The following is a 26613-nucleotide window of genomic DNA, read 5'->3' on the forward strand; positions in this document are numbered from 1 at the left end:
AAATGATTACATTAACTGCAGTCATTCTTGATAATTGCATTTGCTAAAATACTCAAATTTAAAAATGTAATCTTTTCCCATCCTTCGGTCTTCCAATAATGATGAAGGAACCACTGTGAGGTCTTTTAGCCAACTATGAGGATTATATTTTCAGATATTAATGCACAATGCACAGTCTTGTTAGTATCTCTAGAATCTTTTTTCCTGTCAAGGAAGTGGTGTGATCAAATCAGCCTCTGATCATATCGGAAGCAGAGAAGTTTGGTTAATACAACTGTAGAGGCAAAAAGTTACTCATCAGCAAGTCAGAATGGTACATGCCTGGTTTTGTTTGCTACTCTGTGAGTACTGAGTTAATGTTTGAATATTACTACTCTATTGCTGCAGTAGAATACACAAATGAATTATTACTCTAGAATACTACTGAATTACCACTGTACTGTAATGACATCTATTTTTTGTTGTAGTTCAGATGTCCCTCATCTACAGTCATCACCCTGAAGATGATGGTAGACACTCATTAATCTGATCAATCCGTCTATTTGTTTCTTCCTCTTTGTCTCTGCCACTGATGTTTGTTATGTATATTTCATAGTTTTGTCAAGTTCACACAAAAAAAAACAGAATATCCACTCATTGAGTTTAGGCAAACAGCGCTACCCAGATGAATGTGTAGCTTTAAACAACATATACTGTAGCCTTAGACTTTTCTACTGTACTGACTTTGTGCTTCATCACATATGGAAAAGTAATTGAGAAGTTCAGACTTATAGTGTTGTGTTAACAGCTACTTTTATTTGGTTTGATGATCTGTTGTGTGTTCTTTACTGAGAGCAATGAAATATTACCACGTACTTGTGTGAATAGTACCAAAGCAAAAAATAATAATAATACCATAATATAATAATATAATAAAACCCACATTAAGGCAATGCCAGTGTGGATATCCTGACTACAGTTTTCACTCTCAGATGTGTCATACTCAAGTTAAACTCTCTACAGTTAATTAGAATACTTTCTAAAATGTAAAGTCTGAAACATTTCTTTTATATAACCAGACATCTAAACAAGCCAAGGAAAATCTATACAATCAGTGATGTTGTACAACTGGCTGAATCTGGTCCACTGTACTTAATCATGTTAAACTCTCTCCACTTAACTAGAATAACTTTTTATTCATTTCCTCTGTCTAATCCCAGTTAAACCCAAGCCTGTCCTGAGTGTCTCTACTCAGTGGTTGAATCCTGGACACTCAGTGACTCTGAGATGTCGGTTTAACAAGACATCCATCCACTGGAGGTTCTTCTGGTACAGGAATGTTTCTTCAAATCAGTCCTACACTTTTAAGCCCCTATCTGATGGTGGGACTACTGAAGAATATTACACTCTGAGTCCTGCTGGTCGTATTCACACAGGAAGATATGTGTGTGGAGCTAAAGAACATAACATATTGGTCTCAGAATACAGTGAACCTCAGTTTCTCTGGTCAGGAGGTAAGTATCTGTAATTTAACTGGATTTTATTGTAGACTAATTGAACACACTTCCTTTGTATTAATAACTACTGGTTTGACTCCTTGTTTTAGACCTGCAGTCTACTGTCTCTCTGACAGTAAATCCTAACAGAACTCAGCATTTTACATCTGGGACATCTGTCTCACTAAGCTGTGAGGAGAAAGTAAACTCTACTGGATGGAGACTGATGAGATACACAGAAAAAGGAATGGAGGATTTGGTTGAGTCAAGATGGGTAACTAAATCAGGATCCACACAGACTCAGGACAGTGGAGTGTACTGGTGTGAGTCTGGGTCAGGAGAGAACAGTAATGCTATCAACATCACAGTGACTGGTAGGTACATTGGACAAAAGACAATAAAAAACATGGATGATAAAATGCTATATTGCTTATAGAATACAAGTTCAGTACATTTTGAAGGTAATGACCCCAGGATGGAAATGTAGTTTTATTGATACATGATTTTTCACAGATGGCGATGTGATCCTGGAGAGTCCTGTCCATCCAGTGACTGAAGGAGACACAGTGACTCTAGTCTGTAAACACAGAACAACCAAATCAAAAATGATTAAAGCTGATTTCTACAAAGATGGAGTACTGATCAGGAATGAGACCACAGGAGAGATGACCATCTCTGCAGTATCAAAGTCAAATGAAGGATTTTATAAATGTAAATCTAATGAAGGAAAATCACCAGGAAGCTGGGTGACATTAATAGGTAAGAAAATGATTATGATCTGAGTACCTTAATATCTGTATTTGTCAGTGATGTGTAAAGTAGCGTTAAAAACACAATTGGATTTCTGAGTTCAGGAACGTCATTTGATCTCATGTATTCTCTAATCCACTATTTTCCATGTATTTTCTAATCCACTGCTTTCCATGTATTCTCTAGTCTACAACTTTCCATGAACTGTATTCTCTAGTCTTCACCTCCCTTTGGGTTTGAGGCTGTTGTGCTGTTCTCTCTCCAGTCATGTATCCTGGTTCCTATAAGTCAATGTGTAAATATTTATGATAAGATGTTCAATACTTTAACAGAATGATTATCACTTCCTTCCTACACATTCTGACTCAGGTGAAGTCAGGACTTAGACAAAGTGTAAATACAATGTGCACTCAAGAGTCCCCAGGGCTAAGAACAACGCAGTGTGTAAAGGATCATATTGTATCCAATTACATCACTCAAAGATTTTCATAAAAATACAATTTAAGTTCTGTTTGAATATATTTTGTTTGCAATTTACACCAAAATTATGCTATGAAAATCTGTTTAATTTAAATCACATGCCTTACTTACAGCATTCTGAACCTTTGAATGAGTATTACATAGTATTTAATGAATACATATTATTTTCTTGTCACTTAAGTACTATTATTTATAATACTATTATTTATAGTATCGTTTCAAACTCTTTCAAAACTCCAAAGAGTTCATACTCGTAAATCATTATATCTTGCATTCAAAACAACAGATTTTGCTTTCATTTGGTTTGTGAACATCTTTCACCACAAGATTAGTGATCTAAGTTTTGGTGAAATACAATCAGCACATTCATCAGAGTACAACATAATGCAATTCTTTCAGTTAAGTCATTGTAACAATCAGACCAAGACCAAACAATGTAAAACATGTCAAAATGACTTTAAAGGTAATCTGTTACAGTTTATTTCACTGTTTTCACATTAGACAAAACTCAAACTGTACGTTACCCATCACAACTGACAGTAATATGTAAAATGTCTATCCCATAATCAAAGTGTGATAAATGAAGGCTACTTCTGCAATCATTGATGCAAAAAGTCACTTTCATTGCAAAATGATTTTTCTGTCTAAACAATTGTAACAAAAAGTGTCAGAAAGAAACAAAAGAAATGTCAATGTTTAACACACATTACTCTAAATTTACCCAAGTCTGTCTTTGTTATTTGGCCATTATATGTTGTCTACATCACAATTAATATATACATTTTTCATGCACCACAGTTTTTATTGTTTTGGCAAAGTAAAAAGTAACAAATATTTTAGTTTTTCTCAGTCGCTATGGTACATTTTCTGATGTAAACTATGTCTTCTGTATTGATGACAATGGTTGGAAAATCCCAAGGCTGCACAATGTCAACAGTACAAAGTTACACATTACTGAATGTGGGATACTGATTGCAACAGATTAGACTGGATTCACATTTATGCTTTTTCTCTGGGCTGTCAACAAATTACAGTACAATGTCATTTTGATTCAGAAAAGACAAGACTATGCAAAAAGGAAAGAAAAAGGAAAAAAAATACAAAATGAGAAATATCAACATCAGAAACACCCCTTAGGCAGAACTGTACATGCAACACTGTATGGGGAGTTAAAGTGCAGTCTTTCTACACCTCCTGACGCCACAGTCTGTCAGGACACAGATTCTCATCCACATCACAACGGATGTCTTCTCTTGAAATGTGGCACGAAAAGAATATTTAGCAGTGTCTTATCCAGCCTCTGCAGGCATCTGCTGGGATGTGCTCACATGCTGTCTCCATGGCAACCAGCAGGGTCATCTGACTGTGTCTGAGTATAGAAAATATGCTAAACAGATTATGACAACTGGTTCAACCATTTTGCATTTAATGACTCATGCAATTAACTAATGCCTAGATGTTTTGGGAGGGAAGACAATTCAACAGAGAACCTGTGTAATATATTTTGATCAATATGACATAAGCAATTGATAATGCAGGAAAAAGCAGACAACTGTACATAATAATTTGCATGAATGTACCCAGGGCTGAAAATCTGATATCAAGTTTGGAGGGGACAATTACATAAAATGTTCTCAAGAGCAATTTTTGAGGGGGACACCAAAAGTAGTGCTGTAATACTGTTTTAGTTTGCATAATCGGTTTCCTTGCTACTGTAAGTCTGCAAATCCAGCTATTGTATGTGAATCCTACCAAAATAAAACAAACTGACTGGATTAACTTCACGTTAGCTACGTGCATTGAGTGCCTTTCAGATGGTAGACATGAACCCTGTCACCTTGCCAGCTAAGGGACACTACATACACTGCACTGCAAGCTTCTCTCATTCACTCAAATTCAAACAGCTGCAAACATTGGTAGGTGTTATGTTAGCCTGCTAGCAAACATCAGCTAACTGCAAGCTAACATAACAAGTGACCTGTAATTCAGTGCAGAGAAAATGAAGGCTGGTGACGGTTAGGATTTGTATTTATAGTATTGAGTGGTGGAAGTAAAGAAATGTGTAACATCTCCTTGGTTCGACCTACTTACTGAAAGTCAACCACCAAGGACAGACTCACACTGTCAGATGAGTCACAGGGGGGAGGGGGGGGTCGCGTCTTTTGAAACGTAAACGCTATTCAGTGTCTATAATCAGCACAAGTGCTTTCATTTCGTCTTATTACTATTATTGAAATGTAATAGTTATGCTTATATTTATATATTGGGGGGGACCTGTCAGAGAACAGATGCCTCTATGCATCTCTGGCTTTTGGTGTTGGTTGTCCCCAATTAGAGACATCTGCCCTTCCTTGCATCTGATTGGGGATCCTATTTAAGGCCTTGTGCCTTTAATTTATTTTAGATTTTTTTTTCCTTTTACTTTTTGTGCTGCTATTATGTGGGCTATTGCATTCTTGTTTGAAAATAACTTGGTCAAACAAAGCTTCAGAAGTCATCGATCACATGATGTTATACTAAAATATGTTTCAGTTTTATTTACATTCATATAATTTGAATAATGATTGAGCCATTTTAGTCAACAATATGCCCTTATGTTTTAGTCACATTTTAGTCCGATCAGTTATTGCCTCATTAACCTGTAGTAGTCTAAATATATCAAATAAGGCTAATGGAACATATCATAATGTTTCTCTTACAATGTTGATATTGCCTACAATTAGACCTATTAATTAAAATGTTAAGCGCATCGCTGTGCACGTTATGGATGCGTGAAATGTCAGAAATTTAATAATCCATTGGGAAATGTAATAATCCATTGGGAAGTGTAATAATCCAGTGGGAAATGTAATAATCCAGTGGGAAATGTAATAATCCAGTGGGAAATGTAATAATCCAGTGGAAAATGCGTAAGTTCACTTGTGTTATTGTTTGTGCAGCTTAATTCACATGGATGGAAATATCAGTTTGAAATGTAAGAACGAGAAGAGAACAGAAGATTCAAAGACGTTTTGATAGTTAACAGATTAGGGTGTACCAAGCGTGCCGCACAAGCCCTGAAAAGTGAAGCCAAAACGTCTCGATCGCCCCCTGGTGAGTGGTCCCAGTATAGGTCATAAACCCCGCCCTCCCCATGTTATTCAATGGGACGCGAGACCAACTAAACAATTAAATTACCCTTCAAATATATTTTTTCCGAAGCTGGTTTCTGTCATTTACTGTAGTTTGTATCACGCTAATGTAAATTCAAGAGTTTGTTTTTAAAATAAGTTTGTTTTTAGTTAGTTATTTAATGCTCTAAAAACGGTGGTGTGACGTCGTGATTCACAGCTGTGATTGACAGCTATCTGAGCCGAGGAGCCACTGAATCTTCGGAGGACTGAGGAGATTGGAACTTTACATTTAATCTCTAAATTTCTATAATTTCACACGGACATAATGGGTTGTTCTGCAGTACATTGTGCTAACCGATCTGGCATTTCCAATCGATCTTTGAATTTTTTTCGGCAAGTTAAATGTATAAGCTATTTAATTAGTAAATAAATGTAATGGGCTAGCTAACGTTAGCTAAAAGACAACAAGCCTCGTTAATTGCCATGTTAATAGCTAGCAGGTGATCGTTAGCTAGAAGTTACCAATTATTTTTGTAATAGGCCTATTCTAAATTAAGGTTAAACATGATGTAAGTTAGGCTATAACATATCGTCTAGGTTTAACAAGCAAAGGTTGTACTGTACTTGGACTTGCGATTGATTACGGTATTCTGTGAGGGAGAGTGAGGGCGGGGCACAGGGGTGGGGCCATTGATTTCGCGGCTTTACGGCTTTACTTCCTTCTCGCTACTGCGCATAACTACTGCGCAGAACTGGTCCCAAGATCGCTATCTGCGCAGACGCAAGTCCAAGATGTCAGCGCCGTATCAGGACACTGGTGGCTTCATTTTTCACCAATGGAAAAGAGCGAAAGGGCGTCGTCCATTATTTATACAGTCTATGGGGTGTACCCACGTCTCCAGACACCACACCATGGTCTTTGCCTGTGCGTATATACTGGGATGCGCTTTCAGAGGTCTTTTGATGACACCTGCGTCATGAACGAGCGTCATGAAAAAACCACTGAGAACGACTCTTTCCAAAATCCTCAATGGTAAATACAATTATTGTCAGAAAGATAATTTCGTCTAGTCTCGTTTTTGTCAACCAAATTGTTGACAAAAGGTATTTCTGTTTAGATTCAGTCAGTTATCTTCTCGTCAACTGCCACTGAAAAATATTTATGAATACTGTAATACATACATTCTCCATGGCTCTCTAACGCACAATCATATTACCTTTTCCAAGAACCTAGCTAAGCAACACTCTGAATAATGATGTTGTCCACTTCTCAAATTACTCTCAACTAAGAGCTAACCAACACTAAATATTCTCTTGAATGACTCTCAAATTACTGTTCCATGACTACTATCAATTAAGTAGCTCCATGACTCTCTTGACTAACTTGCTCTTTCAAATACTTCTCTCTAATTTCCATTTGCATGCGTGTCTCAAACTCCTACTGACAACCCTTGAAGTGATCGGATTTCAGTAGCATTTTATGCACACAATTTCAAAACAGCCTTTCTGAAAACAACACCTGTTGGGCCTGGTTGATTTTGTGACGTCCAAAGCTTCGAACGTCATTGGTCAATTATTTATACTGTGTGTGCTGTTAAGTTGTGGTATGAGCACTCCTTTGTTTCTTATTTTTGGAAACCACTATTACAGTTTTTTTCAATTGTTTACACACAATTTTGAAAACAGAGTTATTTTTGTCAAAATATAATCACAATTATCCAAACACCACAATCAATTAGCAAAATTCCTAGATTGTTTGCAAAATGACACACTTCAGTCAAAACATACACACTTCAGTCAAAACATATACACATATTTGTGAAAATGCTATTTGTTTTCATTTAACCAACACAGTCATCAATGATCATACACTATTGCAGCCAGTTTCACACTGCTGTGATAAATAAAAAACACATTTGTAAAAAAAAAAATAGATTTTTGGCCAGACATTCTTAAGAGATAATTTAGGTGACAAAAAATAGTGAGAAACTCACAACATTATTCATGATTTGTTTTGAGATATGACGAGAATGTAGACAAATACTGTAGGCCTACTATAACCTTACCAAGCACTGCACAACACTTGATGCTGCAGACTGAATATTTCAAGTATTTATTTCAATACTTACAGTATTTCTTACCATAATCAGTTACAGTAATCAACCAACAATGATATCAATTACTGTAAACAAATAAAATCCGTAGACAAATAAAAATTACTGCATGAATTACAGTACATACACTTTGACTCTGAAGAAAAGTAAAGTAAAAGTAAACAGAAATGAAAGAAAACTACTGTAAAAGCAACAAGAATACTGTAACTATCCGTCTCTTCGTCTGGCTGGATCAGGCCATAAGATTTCATCCACATCACAGGCTATGTCTTCATTGACAAGGCACCGTTGGAAGAATCGCCTTGTGTGACGAAACCACCCCCGCACTGAAGCTGCTTCAAGGACCCCATTTTGTGTGATAGCAGTGCAAAGGGTGATGTTACCCCCTCGCTGCCCTGGCACATTGGTGATTGCCCTGTGCCCAATTACATTTCTCCCTCTTCTTCTTGTTTTTGCAAGGTTAAATCCAGCCTCATCCACATATATAAATTAATGTTGAATTTCAGCAGCATCCATTTGCAAGACTCTCTGAAACACATTAAAGAAAATAGGATGCTATTCAATATCTATAGCACAGTATTTTTTTTGTGACAGATCATTATGAGCAGTGCATGATACCACACCATAGTCAGATGAACAATGCATACCTCCACATACTCATTGAGCAGATGTTTCACTCTCTCTGAATTTCTGTCAAATGGTACCCGATACAGTTGCTTCATGTATATTTGATTTTTCTTTAGGATTCGACCTAATGTTGACAGAGAGACTCGTTGGATGTCCTCGACCCTCAATCCTATGTAAAAACAAAATAAGATAAAAAAAAAAATAAAAAATAAAATATATATATATATATATATATATATATTATATAACTCTTCAAGTCTTTCTCTACCTCTTCCTCTACCTAGGTGTCTTCCTCTACCTCCTTCTCTTCCTCTACCTTCTTCTCCTCTACCTATGCCTCTTCCTCTACCTCCTTCTCCTCTTCCTCTACCGCCTTCATCTCCTCTATGAGCTCCCCCTCTCATTCTCACTCTTCTTCTTCTTCTAACTCCTTCCATTTTTGTTGAAGACAGGTGAACTCACCTGCTGCCTTTTATAGCACACCTGAGTGCTGCGTTTTCAAATTAGCACATGTGTGCTTCCACACCTGGTAGATGTGTTTATCCAATTCGTTCATTAGTGTGGTCATTGGCAATCCGGTGCTTTGTAATTACAAGGAAGTAACCTCACGATCCTTATCTGTGTCTAAGGTGTGAAAATGTGTGTAGAGTTTTACAAATCACTGTGTGTAATGTTGTGCAAATCTGTGGAGGTGTTTTGCTCATTGGAGTAAAATTTTGCTAATTGTGTGGAAATTTTAATTTTAGTGTGTAAACAATCGTAAAAAACTGTAAAACAATGTCCTGCTACCACTCTGCGCCTGGGTCCTGCCTCCTCGACAGTGACATTGACAATACGGAAGAAAATCTTGTCAGACGTTATGCATGTACTTTGTATGAATGTAATATATGCCTGTGTGAAACATGTCTTTCTTTCTACATTGTTTAACTCAGTCAACATCAGATGTGTTTAGAGTTTTGAAAAAAGGGCTTTTTTGATGATCTTTTGTTATTTTTGTACCAAGACTGAAACATTTCCACCTACCTGTATGAATAGTAGCAAAGCCACAGAAAATATATAGAGTATCATCAGTGATGTTGTGGTAAAGCAGTTTATCAAAATAAGATGAATAACCACATGAAACTTTGAGAACTGGATAGCTTGTACTTTGATTATATGTAATTTGATAAAGAGGACAGGCAAAAGCTTGATATCCTCAATATTAAAACATTTTTTTTTTTTTATTCTTATTAGGTCTTTTTTTAGATTAGTATCAGTTTGATCAAGGAACCTCACAACAACGAGTTTGTGAACCACTGAATTTGCATCTCTCTCTCTGCTGGTTTCCTCTGTCTCCTTCATATCCTCCTCATCGCACAACTTCACATCTGAGAGCCGCTCCAGTCTGTCACACTAGTAATGAAGACAATGCTAGGTTGGCCGTCCTAACTGTCATGTTATACAAGATGTAGTTGAGACAAATGTTGTTGTTCTGACCCTCCAGCTGGACCCAGATATTCACTGGAGAGATGGTCACTCTCAGATGTGTCCTAGTGGGGGAATCGTGTTAAACACTTTACAGTTATTTGGAATACTTTCTAAAATGTGAAGTTTACATGTCCTTTACCCAATCACAGAACCCAAGCCTGTCCTGAGTGTCTCTCCTCAGTGGTTGAACCCTGGAGACTCAGTGACTCTGAGATGTCAAGTTAAAGAGACGTCTACAGACTGGAATTTCTTCTGGTACAGGATTGTTCCTTCAGATCGGTCCTACACTTTTAAGCCCCTATCTGATGATGGGACTACTGAAGAATATTACACTCTGAGTCCTGCTGGTCGTATTCACACAGGAGAATATGTGTGTAGAGCTGGGAGAGGAAACTCCAACTACACAGATTACAGTGAACCTCAGTTTCTCTGGTCAGGAGGTCAGTAACTACATTAAAATAGCATTGAATCCTTCACCCACTGAAACAAGATTGTGTGTCCCTAAGTTTGACTCTCTCTGTTTTAGACCTGCAGCCTGCAGTTTCTCTTACAGTGGCTCCTAAATTAACTCAACATTTTACAAAGACACCAGTTTTACTAACATGTGAAGACAAAGGCAACCCTACTGGTTGGAGAGTTAAGAGATACACACAGAAAGGAGTGGAGGATTTGGATGAGTCAAAATGGGTAACAAAAGCAGGGTCAACATGGACCATCAAAAACACACTGGCTCAGGACAGTGGAGTGTACTGGTGTGAGTCTGGATCAGGAGAGAACAGTAATGCTGTCAACATCACAGTTACTGGTAAACAAAAGAAAATTATAATACAATGTTCAATTCTGTAACTGAATTAGTGTATAACTTAAACAACATCACTTATCTTGAGTATTTTCCAGAATACAGGTTTGATATAATCATTATATATATATTATGTTCCACAGGTGGTGATGTGATCCTGGAGAGTCCTGTCCATCCAGTGACTGAAGGAGACACAGTGACTCTAGTCTGTAAACACAGAACAACCAAATCAAAAATGATAAAAGCTGATTTCTACAAAGATGGAGTACTGATCAGGAATGAGACCACAGGAGAGATGACCATCTCTGTAGTATCAAAGTCAGATGAAGGCTTTTATAAATGTACATCTAATAAGGGAGAATCACCTGGAAGCTGGGTGACAGTTACGGGTAAAAAACAATTCTGATTCACATCTGGTAGTCAGGGTTTCAAAACACATTATGATTACCATATTTAGGAAAGTTGTCTAACAGGAATTAGTCCACTTATTTCTGTGTATTCTCTTCTCTCTATGGTGTAGAATTATTAAAAAGCATTTAGATTAGCAAGATAAGGATGTATACTGCTCTTCTATTTACTGTCAATCTACATGAATTAGTCCCCTCCACTACTTTCTATGTATTCTCTAGTCTACAACCTCTGAGTCTGAGATTGTTATGTTGTTTTCTCTCCTGTCTTAGATAGATCCTCTATATTAGTCCTAGTAGGAGTCGTTGGGGGTCTGGTTGTTGCTGGTTTTCTCCTGGGTGTTCTGCTGGTTCTTGTGTGTCAATTTAAAAACAGCAAAGGTGAAACCTTCACTATTTTGTATTTTATGTTGGAGACTAGTTTCAATTATAATAACATTGTATAATAGCTGCATTTCTTGTTCCAGGTTCCTGTTGTAATAGAACATCCTTGTGAGTAAACCTGTCTGTCTACTGTTGATTTATACTGGATCCATTGTCTATGTTTTTATGAGTGTCTCTCTCCCTGTAGATCTCCCCAGACCCAGATCACCAACCAGGATCACCAGCAGGATCTACTGCAGCATGGTCAGTCCCTCAGACCAGATCTCTGTCATTCTCTATCTGAAACCTCATACACTGACTTGACAACATTCACTATTTACAATAACATGTTACCTAGTATGAACTCTATGTCCCCTGATAAGCAGAGGATGATCATTTTCCTCTGTCTTCTTCAACCAACAGGTGGCGCGAACATCTATGAAACAATCTATCCCTCAGACAACACAAACGGTACTGTAATGTTGTGTTTTTAGTTCCATCGTGTGGCTACAACATACAGTTTGGCCTGGAGGTGATACAAATGAACTAAATGACAGGCTACTCTGGCTGTATTCACACTTACATTTGAAGAGGTGATCTGATTAGTCAAAAGGCCAAATACTGGACTGGCCTACCTGGTAAAAGAAGCCTTTTGAGAAAAAAAGGTAGGGGGGTAGAGGTGGGGGTAGAGGCAGGGGGTAAAGGTGGGGGTAGAGGCAGGGGGTAAAGGTGGGGGTAGAGGCAGGGGGTAAAGGTGGGGGTAGAGGTGGGGGGGTTGAGGCAGGGGGTAGGTGCAGGGGGTAGAGGTGGGGGGTAGAGGTGGGGGGTAGAGGTGGGGGGTAGAGGCGGGGGGTAGAGGCGGGGGTTAGAGGCGGGGGTTAGAGGCGGTCTGGCATCCCTGGGTACACATTAAACCTGCTAATCTACTATAAAAATAAAGCAGGTAGTAACACTGTTAGGGTCATATGGTTTTTACGGTTGGTGCATCAAGATGTTTACACTGAATAAAGAGGAGACTCATCAGAATAACCTGGCAAGTGTGATGAAGAGCAGGACGGACAATGGTTGGAAAGGAGACAAACTAAAAGACTACATTAGAGAAACATAGATATAATGCTATAAAACTCAACTCAGTGCTGCTGGTATTGGTGGATCATCTGGTTTTTCATAATCATGCAAAGGGTAACATACTTAAAGAATGGTACTGGTCAGTAACAGACAAAGGTAAATTGTTTGTATGTTCTGTGTCAGTTGTTCGTTTCCATTGTGACTAAAGTAAATTGTCTGTATGTTCTGTGTCAGTTGTTGCTCTACAGTATGACTAAAGTAAATTGTCTGTATGTTCTGTGTCAGTTGTTCCTGTACAGTATGACTAAGGTAAATTGTCTGTATGTTCTGTCTCAGTTGTGGCTGGTTCTTCTTCTGCTTCTGGGACAGGTGATGTGACTTATGTCCAGATTCAACTCAACCAGCTGAAAAATAACAAAAAAGGTGACTCATTCAACTGTTGCAAAAATATATTACACTGCTGGTACTTGTACATATAAATATGTTACACTGCTGGTACTTGTACATATAAATATATTACACTGCTGGTACTTGTACATATAAATATATTACACTGCTGGTTCTTGTACATATAAATATATTACACTGCTGGTACTTGTACATATAAATATATTACACTGCTGGTACTTGTACATATAAATATATTACACTGCTGGTACTTGTACATATAAATATATTACACTGCTGGTACTTGTACATATAAATATATTACACTGCTGGTTCTTGTACATATAAATATATTACACTGCTGGTTCTTGTACATATAAATATATTACACTGCTGGTACTTGTACACATAAATATATTACACTGCTGGTTCTTGTACATATAAATATATTACAGTTATGGTTCTTGTACATATAAATATATTACACTGCTGGTTCTTGTACATATAAATATATTACACTGCTGGTTCTTGTACATATAAATATATTACAGTTATGGTTCTTGTACATATATTATATATTAAAGTTAAATAAATAAAACAAATTCTAACAGAAACAAACTATTTTATCTGATCTCAAAGGAAATACAATCTACTCAGAGGTGAAAACAGGGAAAGCTACAGGTAAAACCATTTTCTGAAGTTGACGTTCAAATCATAGGTGACTTTGGAGTTTTGGACAAAGTTGTAGAATTTGGAATGAGCTCATCCTTTCATTTGTTTATGAGACGTGTCTGTTGTCGGCAGAATCTAGACTTGTTGAAGAAAACTATGCGCAAATTGACCTCAACAGAAAGGCCATAGCCAATAAGAAAAGAGGTAAGAATACATTTTCCATCAATCATAACATTCTATCTCCTTGCCCTTTGACTGAATGATGTATGTCATTATGTATATACAGTATCCTCTATAAGTACTGAGAAAGTAAAGTAAAAAATGTAATTTTTGCTGTACATTCAAGTCAAATGAAAATACGACTAAATGATTAATCTGAGGTATAAGTACAAAATGTCACCTTTCATTTCTGAGCACATATGGGTTTTTCCTGTCAGAGTTCCATCCCCCCAATTTATGTGAACATATGTAATGGCTTGTGGGTGTAGCAGAAGGAGGCACAGGCAGCATAGAGATTTGACAGAGACATTTAAAGGAAAATAACTGGAACAACATTACAAAAGGAACACACAAACCGACCGTGTCTCATGACAAACAATAACCGACTGCACAAGCATGGACACACAGTGACCATTTGACATGGGGGTTAGTGTCTTGGAAACCTGATCTTTGCTAAGTAGACACAACCTTCAATGTATATATCAGCTTGTAACCAACATTACAGTGAGAAGAGATTGAGTGAGATGAGATTGAGGTTGTGTAAGGAAGACCAGGTCCGTAACCTCATGAACCAGGCTATCTTATGCTGCAATAAATATTTAATTACTCTCTCCCTTGACAACCGGGTATGCGACAGTTATTTCAATCACTATACGAAATGGCTGATTTCTTACAAAACTGAATTATTAAGAACAAATGAAATTCACAAGCCGGTAAATGTCAAAAGGTTTCTGCTACACATCATTCATTATCAATTACAAACGGCCAGGCCCAATACCATAGGCTATTGTTAGAATTGTCTCATTTTAGTAGGAATATCTGGACGGTAGCTAATCATGTAGATCTGTGGATGGGTAGATAATTGTTTTAGAAAGTCTGGTTCGAGTCTCAATGATTACTATTTATCATTTTCCTGGTAACACTGGCAACACTGCATTTGTAATTTTTATGTCAGGAATATTTTCTTGTCAGTTTTTAATATCATATCTTCAATCAAGGATTGGATCCACCATATTTTATGAATGTTTAACTCCAGCGTTTCTCTCGTAGAGATGTATCATTCAAATGTATGATCACCAGGGGGTTTGTCTGATCCCACACCTTTCTCAAGTGGACTGCAGATGTCCATCTCTACTGACTGGCACCCGGGCTTTCCTCCATACCAAGTTATTTACAAATGCTTCTCATATATTGCACATAAACCAAAGCTAAGTAGCCTATGTAAAGTAGATAATTAGATAATAATCTGACAGAATGCAGTTTTCCTTCAGGTTTTATGCGACAGCACACACTTTTTTTTATTATTGTTGATCAGGAGATTGAACCAAATTCTCTGATCGAGGCTTGCCTGGAAATGACAACCCATTCTAACCCATGCGAGAGGGCCGAGGCCTGCATCGAGGTAATACCGTACCACATGACTGATGACGTCGGATGCCTTGTTTGATCACGTGCTTTTTCCAAAGCCTTTTGTCAAATGCAGGCTTCTGTGGTTGTTCGGTGCCTGAGACTTTCAAACACCGACCTCTAGTGGTCACTTTATTTAGTAACGCATTTTAAAAAGTTAATTGGAGCATTGGGTAGTGTCTCCGACTTTCACTCTTTTAATTGTTGTGGTGCACATTGGCATTCAACTTGTTGTCAACTGTTTATCGTTGTTTAAATATTTTGTTTTATACTGGTATCTTATGACTTAAGATTATTAGAGTTCTCACTAATTGGGGACAACTGAAAGCAAAGCACAGAGATGGCTAGAGGCATCCATTCCGCCCGATGGACCGGGGCCTCCTCATAGCCAGAACCTGACACATAACCCCCACCTCCAAGGGGGCGGGGGGCAATGGCGCCAGGACAGGTGGAAGCTCCTCCCCCAGAGCAGTCCATGACGCTGGGGCAGGTGGAGGCCACGTCTGTTGAAGAAATGCAAACGATTTGGATGCTTAATGAAAAGAGGAACTCCATTACCTGTAGCACAAAAGTTTGGAAATCACAAGAAATCACTGGTGTTTTCAGCAATCTGCAACGACCAGGTCGGCCAAGCAAAACGAATGTGAACAAAATCCCTAAATGAAATGTCAGTGAAATTACCAACAATTTCTAGAATGTTTATTTTATTATTATTTATGATGTAACAAATGTTAGTAGTAGCAGAATTAATTCAGAAGTGAACAGAAGCTTCTTGGCTTCCAGTGAGAAGAGTTGAAAATGGAAGCAGGCTCATTGGGCGGTTCTTCACAATGCAAAATGACAATGACCCCAAACACACAGCCAATGTAACCAAGGAGTTTATCATGGGAAAAAGTGAAACATTTTAAACTGGCTCAGTCAAACTTCTGATTTAAATCCGATTGAACGTGCAGTTCACATGCTGAAGAGGAGACTGATGTCAAAAACTCCCCAAATCAAGAACAGCTGAATATGTTTGCAGTAAAGGATTGGCAAGCAATCTCAAAGAACAATACCAAGAGTTTGGTGATGTCCGTGTGTCAAAGACTAACTTCTGTTATTGCATGGAAGGGATTTGCAACTAAACACTAGCTTTTGTACTTACATTTGCTTAAAGTTGAATTGGCCCAATACTTATGATCACATGAAATGGGGGGGTGGAATTCTGAAAATGTTGTGAGTGTTTAAATGGTAAAACAGACAGAAAAAAGTGACCTTCTGTAGCATTTTGCCTCATATTCATAATTTTATCGTCGTTTCATAAGCCTTAAGTGTAGAGACAAAATCTAAATGTGTACTCCTCTGTCCCAGAATTTATGAAGGGCACTGCAACTGTAGAATTATACAGACATTGTATCATTACCCCCTACAGGATCAACACCCCGACCAGAGACAGAACCAATCTATTCTGAAGTAATGCCAGGCACAGCTCCCAGTACTGTCAGACCAAATCACATCTATTGAAATGGGTACGAAATGAATGTAATATGAGTGCATTTCAGTACATTCATAGATAAGTGTTCTAAGAGGGCTCTTTCCACCCTCTGTGGAGAAGTCTTTACACAGCACAGGACAGGGGCCACATCAAGTAAGCAGGCGTAAAAACAATCCTAAATTCCTACTTACAGATCTATTTGAGAATATTTCTTTACACCAAACAAAGTCAGATTTATCAAACGATCCTATGACCGTTTTAAGCACATCGCTAGGCAATAATCATTGATAAATACCATTTGTTCTCAGAGTTAGTGCTCATGCACGACCATGGCAATTAGCATTTTGACACACCCCTAGTTAACCATGTGTGGTCTAAACCACAGGTGTCAGGCCAATTCCACATAGGGCCTTGTTTATGCTGGTTATTCATGTTTTGTTTAGATTGGTTCCCAGTTCAGTCTTAATCAACCAGGTGGGGGTAGAACCTAACCAATTAGTGACCTAATTAATCAATCTAATACAAGGTAGAGAGTGAAAACATGCAGAAACTCGGCCCTCCGTGGAACCAGTTCGACACCTATGATCTAAACAATCTGTCTTTGGAGAAATGCAATGGCGCCAACCAAAAAGGGAAAAAACAAACTGCTCAGTGACCGAAACAGAAGTATTACTGGAAAAGATCCTGAAAAAACAAGATGACATCACATCTCCATCATCGAAATATCTAATACATTGACTGAGATTTGCATTGCAGTGAACAAAAATGATTTGCATAAGGAACTTGTTAACCTTGTTGAATCGATAATCGATCAGACAATCATATACACTAATGTCTTCAGTTACAACCTTCCATAACATAATAAATAGCATGTAAAAGGCACCTAAAACCTCCTTATAATGCCAATCCTCCTCTGACGCTCCTCATTGGGAGGTTGGAGGTGGTTTGTCAGGTATGGGCTCTTCTGATGCTTCTCATTGGGAGGTTATAGGTGATTTGTCAGGTACGGGCTCATCAGTTTGGTTCTCCTGCTGTAGTGGGATGCTTGACGGCCATGTTTTGGATCAAACAACAAGCCATTACAATACGACTTTTTGTCTCGTGCATAATCAAATAATAAGTTGAGGTTGTACGTCTGTGTAATACCTCATGCCCTCCTTTAGGGAACCAGGGCTATAGACATAAACATGTGTTCTTTAAAAGGTTCTCTAGTGAGGACAGTTGAAGATTCACCTAGTGAATCAAATGAAGAGTTTTACATCAATCCTCCTTTTAGTAACAAGCGTTTATTGCTACACATAATTACATTCAGATAAATGTTTTTATATGCATTTTTATGCATCATTTTGGAAAGAGGGTTGTAGTTCAAACTCCTGATCGCAGACACCAGTTCAGAACGTCAGTTCACTCACCTTTTTTTCATCCTCATTTGATTTATTAATATCAGTGACAAAGGATGTGATCCATTCTGGGAATCTAGTACAAATGTTAATAAAGAGTCATTTAATTACTCAGGAGATTCTTCTATATCACTGTTAAATTTATGTTGAATCAACTGGTTTATACATGATGTATTACATTTGTAAAGACGTGTAATGTTTAATAATATTGCTGTTTTCCTTTCTGTCACTTTTAGTTTTGAGTTCAACAACCAAGACCCTTCAAGACCAGTTCCAATGTGATTACATCAATGACCAGACCAAATCATCCTGGTGATCATTAAAGCACCTTCCAAAAACGATCTACCTTATCTAGAGTTTTGGTGTTTCCATTGATTCCCAGCAGAAAACAGCCCTGCATTGATTCTAAATCTAAGTGGGTTTAGTCCCTTGATGAGATACCAGACACTGCTGGAAGTGGTGTTGGAGGGCCAGTAGGAGGCACTGTTCCCTCTGTTCTAAAGATCAAATCCCAATGGTCCAGAGCAGTTAAGGGACCATTGATCTGCATAAGGTGCCGTATTTCATGTAGGACATTAAATGGGTGTCTTGACTCTCTGTGCTCATTAAAGACCCCATGACAGTAGCAGTGTTGAACTCTGTGTCTTGGTCCTCATACCAACATGGCTGCCTAATCATCATGTTCTACTTTTAGTGGCTTGAATGCTTAAACTTCCCCTTAGTGAGTTCAGTGTTTTAAAATTGAGGAACTGATAAGTTGTTTTAACTGATTGTGTTTTACATGATGGCATGATTTTAATATAGGTTAAATGTATATTGTGTTTTTGTTTACATTGTCTGCAATTTTTAGACTAAAGGTTGATTATATTTGGTTAGCAGATGTACAATACGAACTTGTAGAGTTAAAATCTATGGTTTGTATTGAATCTTTGTAAAACTGCACTGTTCACTATTTGTTAGTTTATTGTAAATTTAACTGAAGTTCTGTTTAGTGTAAACATTTTGACATTTTGACATTGTATTATAATTAATTATAATTAATGCTAATGAAACAGTCCTTTACTAAGTATATCTACTGTAGGTATAGAAAGTCATAATCTCCTTGTGCATGTTGTGTTGCCTTAAAGACTGAAGTAAAACATAATAAAATCAGACTATTTCCTGCTGTATTTACATACTGAACCACCAATATTCAATGGAAAGAGACTCTGAAAATGAATACATATTAAAACCGTTAAGTCCCCGTCAGTTAGTGTTCACTTATCCACTGTCATTATTAATGAAGCCAATCTACTTACAAACACAATCAGGATACTTTGCTATATCGACACAGCATGAGTTATAACTATTAAACCATCCTAAGTCAAATAATTTTATTTGGCAAGTGCACTGAATAATATGCATCATTCTGAACAATGAAATTCATGTGACATGGCACATGACATTATGTAGTATATAAGAAATATATAAAGTCAAAATATTGACAGAAAATAAAAAATAGACACCGATCAGCCATAACATGACCACCAGCCTAATATTGTGTAGGTCCCCTTTTTCTGCCAAAACAGCCCCATCCAGGCCCATCCATAAGTGGAAAATCCCGTAAGTGGAAAATCCCGCTCATTCAACAGAAACTGGTATGAGAAATTCAAATGGATGAATACAGTAAAGAACGGGATGCAGTGTTTTGCAAGGCTTGTAGACATTTTCTGGAGATGCACACAGAATTTACATTTGTGAGAGATGGCTACAGGAACTGGAAACGTTTTGAGATCATCCATGCTGACTGGACGCCTGAACAATTTGACACTTTTGTCTTTTGAAAGAGAACTTATTGACAGTTCGGATTATGATGACATTATCAATGTGTTCAACCTCAAAGCCCAGGAGACTCCGCCTTGTGTAGCAGCTCCGGTAAGAAGAGGTGTTTTTTATGCTGGCCTGCAAGGATTGTTTTTTCTGAAATGTTGCTCTGAATATGAATACATTTATTTGTATTATAATGTTCAGTTTGAGTCAAGCTCTACTCTTATAACAAGAGTTATGCAGTGTTAGATGTTATTTACCTATCTTTTATTTTATGTGTGGAATTATTCATCTGACAGGTGTGTCTCTCTCAGTCATTTGGATCTGAGAGAGATAAGTATTTGACGAAGTGTTCCTCTTCTAAACATAGTTTTAATGTTTAATGCACATAGCATGACTACAGTATGTTGTGAAAGATCGATGTAAGACAGTTGTAATGTGTAAAGTCGGAGTCTGTACCATTAGGTGTTTAAATGCTATTGTGAGGTTTAGCATCGTACTGTTGTCAACTGTTTTTTTGAAGTGCTGCCTCTATCTCGGAGGCGCTTTGTGCACTGCTACATTATGGGAAATGTAGTTTTACTGTGGGATTTGTATAAAATGTGGAAGATGTATTTATACTGTTGTGTGTGTACATATATATAGTCACCTTGGTTAACTGTAATGGATTAGACATGTGAGTCAGAGCATGGTAGTTTCATTTTGTGTATCCCTTCTGAGAAGAGGGGATGCAATCCCTGTCACATATTGTATATTACAGAAATCGTTGTTAAAAAATTAGCACCAATATCCACTATACGATTCCTTCAACTGATAGATGTTATTTAGACTGTCATTGTTATTTTCTGTTATATGCATTAGTCAGTATTTGGATCTGAAAGAGACAGTAGTTTGAGAAGAGGGTGTGAACTGATGCCGTCCCTGTCACGTGTTATTACAGACTCAGTAAAGAAAAGGATCCGAAGGAAGCTGTGGGTGTCGTGGTATTTTTAAAACCGAGGCCCATCCAGACATTCCCAGGCCCACTTATTAATGATGTTCTGTATCCGCCACTGCCTGACCCATCAATGCACTGACTCAGCTAGACCTGTGAAGGTGTGCTGTGGTATCTGGCACCAAGACGTTAGGAGCTGATCCTTTAAGTCCTGTAACTTGCGAGGTGGGGCCTCCATGGATCGGATTTGTTTGTCCAGCACATCCTACTGGAGCTGTGGGATGTTGGAGCTGTGTACAGGAACGCATTCATAGGTGAAGAGGGAGTACAGGAGAGGGCTCAGCACACAGCCTTGTGGAACACCAGTGTTCAGGATCAGGGTGGAGGAGGCTCAGCACACAGCCTTGGGGAACACCAGTGTTCAGGATCAGGGTGGAGGAGGCTCAGCACACAGCCTTGTGGAACACCAGTGTTCAGGATCAGTGTGGAGGAGGCTCAGCACAGAGCCTTGTGGAACACCAGTGTTCAGGATCAGGGTGGAGGAGGCTCAGCACACAGCCTTGTGGAACACCAGTGTTCAGGATCAGGGTGGAAGAGGTGAAGTTGTCTAAACTGACATACTGGGATCTGTTGGTTAGGAAGTCCAGTTGCAGAGAGAGGGGCTGATCCCCAGGTCATGGAGTTTGTTGACCAGCCTAGAGGGGATGACCGTGTTGAACGCTGAGCTAAAGTCTATAATAGCATTCTCACAGGTGTTGGTTTTGTCCAGGTTGGTCAGGGCAGAGTGTAAAGCTTTGGAGATTGTGTCCTCTGTAGACCTGTTTTATCGGTAGGACGTAAGGTGGGTCCAGGACCAGTCTGTTGAAGCACTTCATGAATATGTAACCTGTGTAGTCACCTACAATATACAGGTCTTTGTAGTACAATATTGTAGTACAATATTACTACAATGTTCATTTGCAGCATGAATGTTTCCAGCTGCTGGAAACTTTGTTTTGGTTAACTACACGTTCTGGTTAACTATGCGTTTTGGAAGCAAACACAAGTATCAATGAATTCAGCCCTGAGAACAGCCTGATAGAGTTGATCTTTGCGTTTCCTTGTCCAGGAATGTCAGTAGGCTTGGCAAACGTGAAACTTTGGGATTGGTTCAATTCAGTTAGTGTCTGTAAACGCATTGCGCTTGTCAGGTTCTGGCACAGCCAGCGGAACAAACCCTGCTGATGCGACTATGGAGAATTTAAAGGAGTCATCACTAAAATCTATATTACAGTTGTGAATTATCTCAACATTGCTCACATTCCAGAATAAGTTTTAACTTTGGGACTGACTGTATTAGGTTTCAAATCTGGTTTTGCATAGGCCATCTGCTGCTACATGTTAGTGTTAAGACATACTTATTTAGGAAAAGAAACAGATCTGTTTCTGATTGAGCTGTGCTGATATGGTTAAGAGAAACATTATCTCTGTACAGTAAAGTTCCTACTTTGTGTGAGGCAGACATTGACATAAAGGGAGTAACAGGATTTAAATCCAATGAAGTGTTGGCATCAAAATGTATTTGATCTATTTGTTCAGATGTACTCATTTCATCCAAATCCAATTGCTACTATTCTGCCTGACTGTTTGTGGACAGATGCTTCCAGTAGATGCCTGTACGTTGAGGCTATGGAAAGATTTCAGATTGACATAGTCTTCCTCCACAGGTCCAGATGGGGACTGGCATGCACGTGGGTACACACTATTGTGGCTATAACATTGGGGAACCTGAAAAAGTGGATTAAGTTAATACAGAGACTTGTCAACCTGTAGGCTACTTTACATATTTTAATGGTCACATACCTGCAATTGAATGAAATGCCTCCTTTGTGAAAATATTCAGGTACTGCTTTAGAGACATATCCTTATTTCCCAGAATGCAGTTGCCTTCGCAGGACCTTCTGCATCATCAACACTACAAAATGTCCCACATGCAAATAAATGGAGAGCTATGCAGACAGACAGACCCAATCAGTCCCAATGCTGGCATACCAGCTTATATACTAAACAGTATACGCACTTTATCATCATCCGCGAAGTGCGTACTGTACTTGTAGTATGTGGTATGTAGTATGCCATTTGAGATTCAGTCATAGTCTAGGCCTCGTTCAATTAACTATTGGCTTTGGAAGACAGTGAAAGTAGTAAGACATGCTTTTCTTAACTTCTTTATTTTTATTGACATGTTCTTTGGAACTAAATTAAACATATCAATTCATGCAGTTGAATTGGAACTAAATTAAATATGTCAACAGTTTGGCAGGTGGCCAAGTATCTAAGAGCAAGCAGCATACAGCTCCAAAAACAGGAAGCTGTTAGATTAATCAGGACAGACCTAGTTCTTGCACTGGATGCCATGAGATCAACTAGGACAGACCTAGTTCTAGCTTTGGATGCTATTAGATCAACTAGGACAGACCTAGTTCTAGCACTGGATGCTATGAGATCAACTAGGACAGACCTAGTTCTAGCACTGGATGCTATTAGATCAACTAGGTCAGATCTAGTTCTAGCATTAGATGCTATTATATCAACCAGGACAGACCAACAGTATCTCACAAAACTGAGTACACCCATCACATTTTTGCAAATATTTGATTATATCTTTTCATGTGACAACATGACCCTGTCCAGGGGCATTCTGATGTATTCCTTCCTCCGTCTTATTGTCTATCCTGCTGTATGTTGAAAGACATTGCTGGTGTTCACATGGTTTATGGTTATATAGTTACCAGTTGTGGTTACTAGTATAAAAAGCAATCATGTCCTGTTTGTGACTGCATTATATTGTACATAGGAAGGACAGTGGTCTTTTGTGGCTCACACTACGAACACAAAGGTTGTGGGTTTGAATCCCACTGAGGTCACATACAAGTCTATTGCCTGGGTTGTGATTCTTTACTTTCTAAATTGAACAAAGTAGGCAGATCAATGTAAAATACATACAGTATCTTTTCCAAATGCTCGAGTGATGATCAGTTAAGAACAGTGAGCATAGTGACAGTAAAAGGTACTTTGACAATAGAGAAGAAAATCCTATTAAAAGTTATGCATGTACTTTGTATGAATGTAATGTATTTCAATGTGCAACATGTCTTTGTAAAGGTTGTTTGAAGTCAGTCTATGTCAGATTATTTCTGATTATCTGTTGTGTTTTTTGTACTACGAGTGGTGAAGTATGATCATATACTTGTGTGAATAGTACCAAAGCATCTGAAAAACACTATATCATCCAAGAGATGTTTACCGAAAATGACCTACCTGATAAAAATCAAAAAGCCAAGAGTTACATGGCTGACCGCAGTTTTGACACATTCACTCTCAAGCAATGAAATCCCACCTTTCACCATTGTTGCTTACATGAATTCATTCTTGACATTTATTTCATTATCTCTCAACTGCTGCTATGCTCAGTGTTATGTACATTATCACTTTATCCCCTTGATATATTTTCGCTAGGTATTAGTTCTTCTTCTTAATTCTCACTACGTAGTTGTAGTGAGAGGATGACATCTCCAAATATTAATGACTGAACAAAGTGTAAGGAGACATTTATAAAAGTAAGCAGGACATTAAATGCCCATGTTTCTTTGCAGACTTTGTCAGTATCTCTAGAGTCTTTTTTCCTGTCAGGGAAGTGATGTGATCTAATCAGCCTCTCGTCATATCAGAAGCATAGAAGTTTGTTAATACAACTTTAGTGGAAGAAAGTTACTCTCCCTCGAGCAGAATGGAACATACCTGGTTCTGTTTGCTACTCTGTGAGTACTGAGTTAATGCTGTTGTATGTGTCTATTAAGGTGAATATTACTACTCTTTTAATGCAGTGTACTACTGAATTACCAGGGTACTGTAATGACATCCATTGTTTTCTTGTAGTTCTGACAACCATCATCTACTGTAAGCCCTCTGAAGGTAATGGTAGATATTCATTCAACTGTTCACTCCTCCATGTATTTATATTTCTTACTTTTTGTCTCTGGTGCTGCTTGATGTTCAATCTGTTGTTTTTGTCAAAGAAGATATCAACAGAATATCCACCCCTGGGCCAGAGTTTAGACAAAAGAAGCTTCCCAGATAGAGTTGTTTAAAGCTAAGTTCTGTAGCTCTAAACAACTCTTTCATATGACGCAATACTTTTGCACTATACTGGCTTTTAGTGTATTCACAAATGGAAAAGTAATTGAGAAGTTTAGACTTAGTGTTTATATGTTTTTATAGTTGGTTTGATACTAGAATTAACAGAATATTGTGTTCTTTTTTTTCAAAACTACTGGTGTAAAATTCCATCCAGATCATACTTAACCCGTAACCCGTCAAAATTCACATTAAAAAAACATTATACTTTGCACTGATTTCTAAATATCTTGAAATGTTTCTTTCTTGTTTGTTGTTTTGTTATTATCTGATGTTTTTTGTACTAAGAGTGTTGAAATCACATACTTGTGTGAATAGTACCAAAGCGACTAAAATATAAATAGAACCCACATAAATGCAATGCTTGTGTGGCTGTACTGACTGTAGAGAATTTATTCTCAGATGTGTCATACTCATGTTAAACCCTCGACAATTAATTAGAACATTTTCTAAAATGTCAAGCCTTAAACATTTCCTTTACCTAACTACAGATCATCAGAAGCCAGGGAAGGATCGTGTAGAACAGGTTGTAACTGGTAAGTCCACAGTATTTAATAACCATGTAAACCTCACTAAGACTGAAAGTTTGAAACATGCCCTATACAAGATCTATACAATCAGTGATGTTGTACAACTGGCTGAATCTGGTCCACTGTACTTAATCATGTTAAACTCTCTCCACTTAACTAGAATAACTTTTTATTAATTTCCTCTGTCTAATCCCAGTTAAACGCAAGCCTGTCCTGAGTGTCTCTCCTCAGTGGTTGAACCCTGGAGACTCAGTGACTCTGAGATGTCGGTTTAACAAGACATCCAATCAATGGAGGTTCTTCTGGTACAGGATTGTTCCTTCAAATCAGTCCTACACTTTTAAGCCCCAATTTGTTGATTGGACTCCTGAAGAATATTACACTCTGAGTCCTGCTGGTCGTATTCACACAGGAAGATATGTGTGTAGAGCTGGGAGAGGAGACTCCTATTACACAGACTACAGTGAACCCCAGTTTCTCTGGTCAGGAGGTAAGTATCTGAAATGTAACTGGATTTAATTGTATACTAATTGAACACACTTACTTTGTATTCATCAATCAATCAATCACATTTATTTATAAAGCCCTTTTTACAATAGCAGTTGTCACCAGGTGCTTTACAGATGTGCTCAGATGTGCTCCTACAGTAGTCACATTCAAATCCAGACTCAAAACACATCTATTTTACTTTGCATTTAATGAATGAGCACTGTGCCACTGTCCGTCCGACTGTTTTCACTGTCCTTTATTTTATTATATTTTTTATTCTAAACTGTATTTGACTTTATATTGTTAACGGTTTTAATTTTTCTTATTTCTTCGCTGTTCTGTATTTGATTTTATATTCTTAATGGTTTTTATTATTTCTTATTTCTGTAACAGTTCCTCTGTCAAATGGATATTTATGTAAAGCACTTTGAATAACCATTGTGTATGAAATGTGCT

The 26613-nt window shown here is 37.9% G+C and overlaps 1 protein-coding gene across 4 annotated transcripts; it reads left to right on the forward strand.

Moving 5' to 3' along the window:
• The first annotated feature begins 271 nt into the window (after positions 1-271).
• On the forward strand, positions 272-19391 carry LOC105007655 (Fc receptor-like protein 5). Of its 4 annotated transcripts, none has more exons than XM_034289079.1 (17): positions 272-341; positions 468-509; positions 1200-1493; positions 1586-1849; positions 1989-2234; positions 10176-10466; positions 10553-10831; positions 10969-11214; positions 11506-11613; positions 11700-11724; positions 11804-11859; positions 12019-12066; positions 13000-13086; positions 13690-13731; positions 13855-13926; positions 16760-16856; positions 18459-19391. In XM_034289079.1, the coding sequence occupies exons 1-16, from the start codon at positions 311-313 to the stop codon at positions 16849-16851; spliced, it is 2223 nt and encodes a 740-aa protein (XP_034144970.1). In that variant the 5' UTR covers positions 272-310; the 3' UTR covers positions 16852-16856; positions 18459-19391. The 4 variants fall into 4 exon arrangements, with proteins under 4 accessions (XP_034144970.1, XP_034144973.1, XP_034144971.1 ...); XM_034289082.1 differs by having other exon boundaries at positions 13033-13086; XM_034289081.1 differs by having other exon boundaries at positions 290-341; positions 473-509.
• Positions 19392-26613: the final 7222 nt, after the last annotated feature.

Source organism: Esox lucius, chromosome 20 (assembly GCF_011004845.1).
Source record: "Esox lucius isolate fEsoLuc1 chromosome 20, fEsoLuc1.pri, whole genome shotgun sequence".
NCBI classification, from domain to species: domain Eukaryota; kingdom Metazoa; phylum Chordata; class Actinopteri; order Esociformes; family Esocidae; genus Esox; species Esox lucius.

Bases quoted from the DNA above. Each gene is read 5' to 3' on its own strand.
- LOC105007655 (XM_034289079.1), top strand. From the start codon at position 311: ATGGTACATGCCTGGTTTTGTTTGCTACTCT. The intron at 10,467-10,552 runs GTCAGTAACTAC...TCTCTGTTTTAG, and splicing joins TCAGTTTCTCTGGTCAGGAG to ACCTGCAGCCTGCAGTTTCT. The intron at 11,725-11,803 runs GTGAGTAAACCT...CTCTCCCTGTAG, and splicing joins TGTTGTAATAGAACATCCTT to ATCTCCCCAGACCCAGATCA.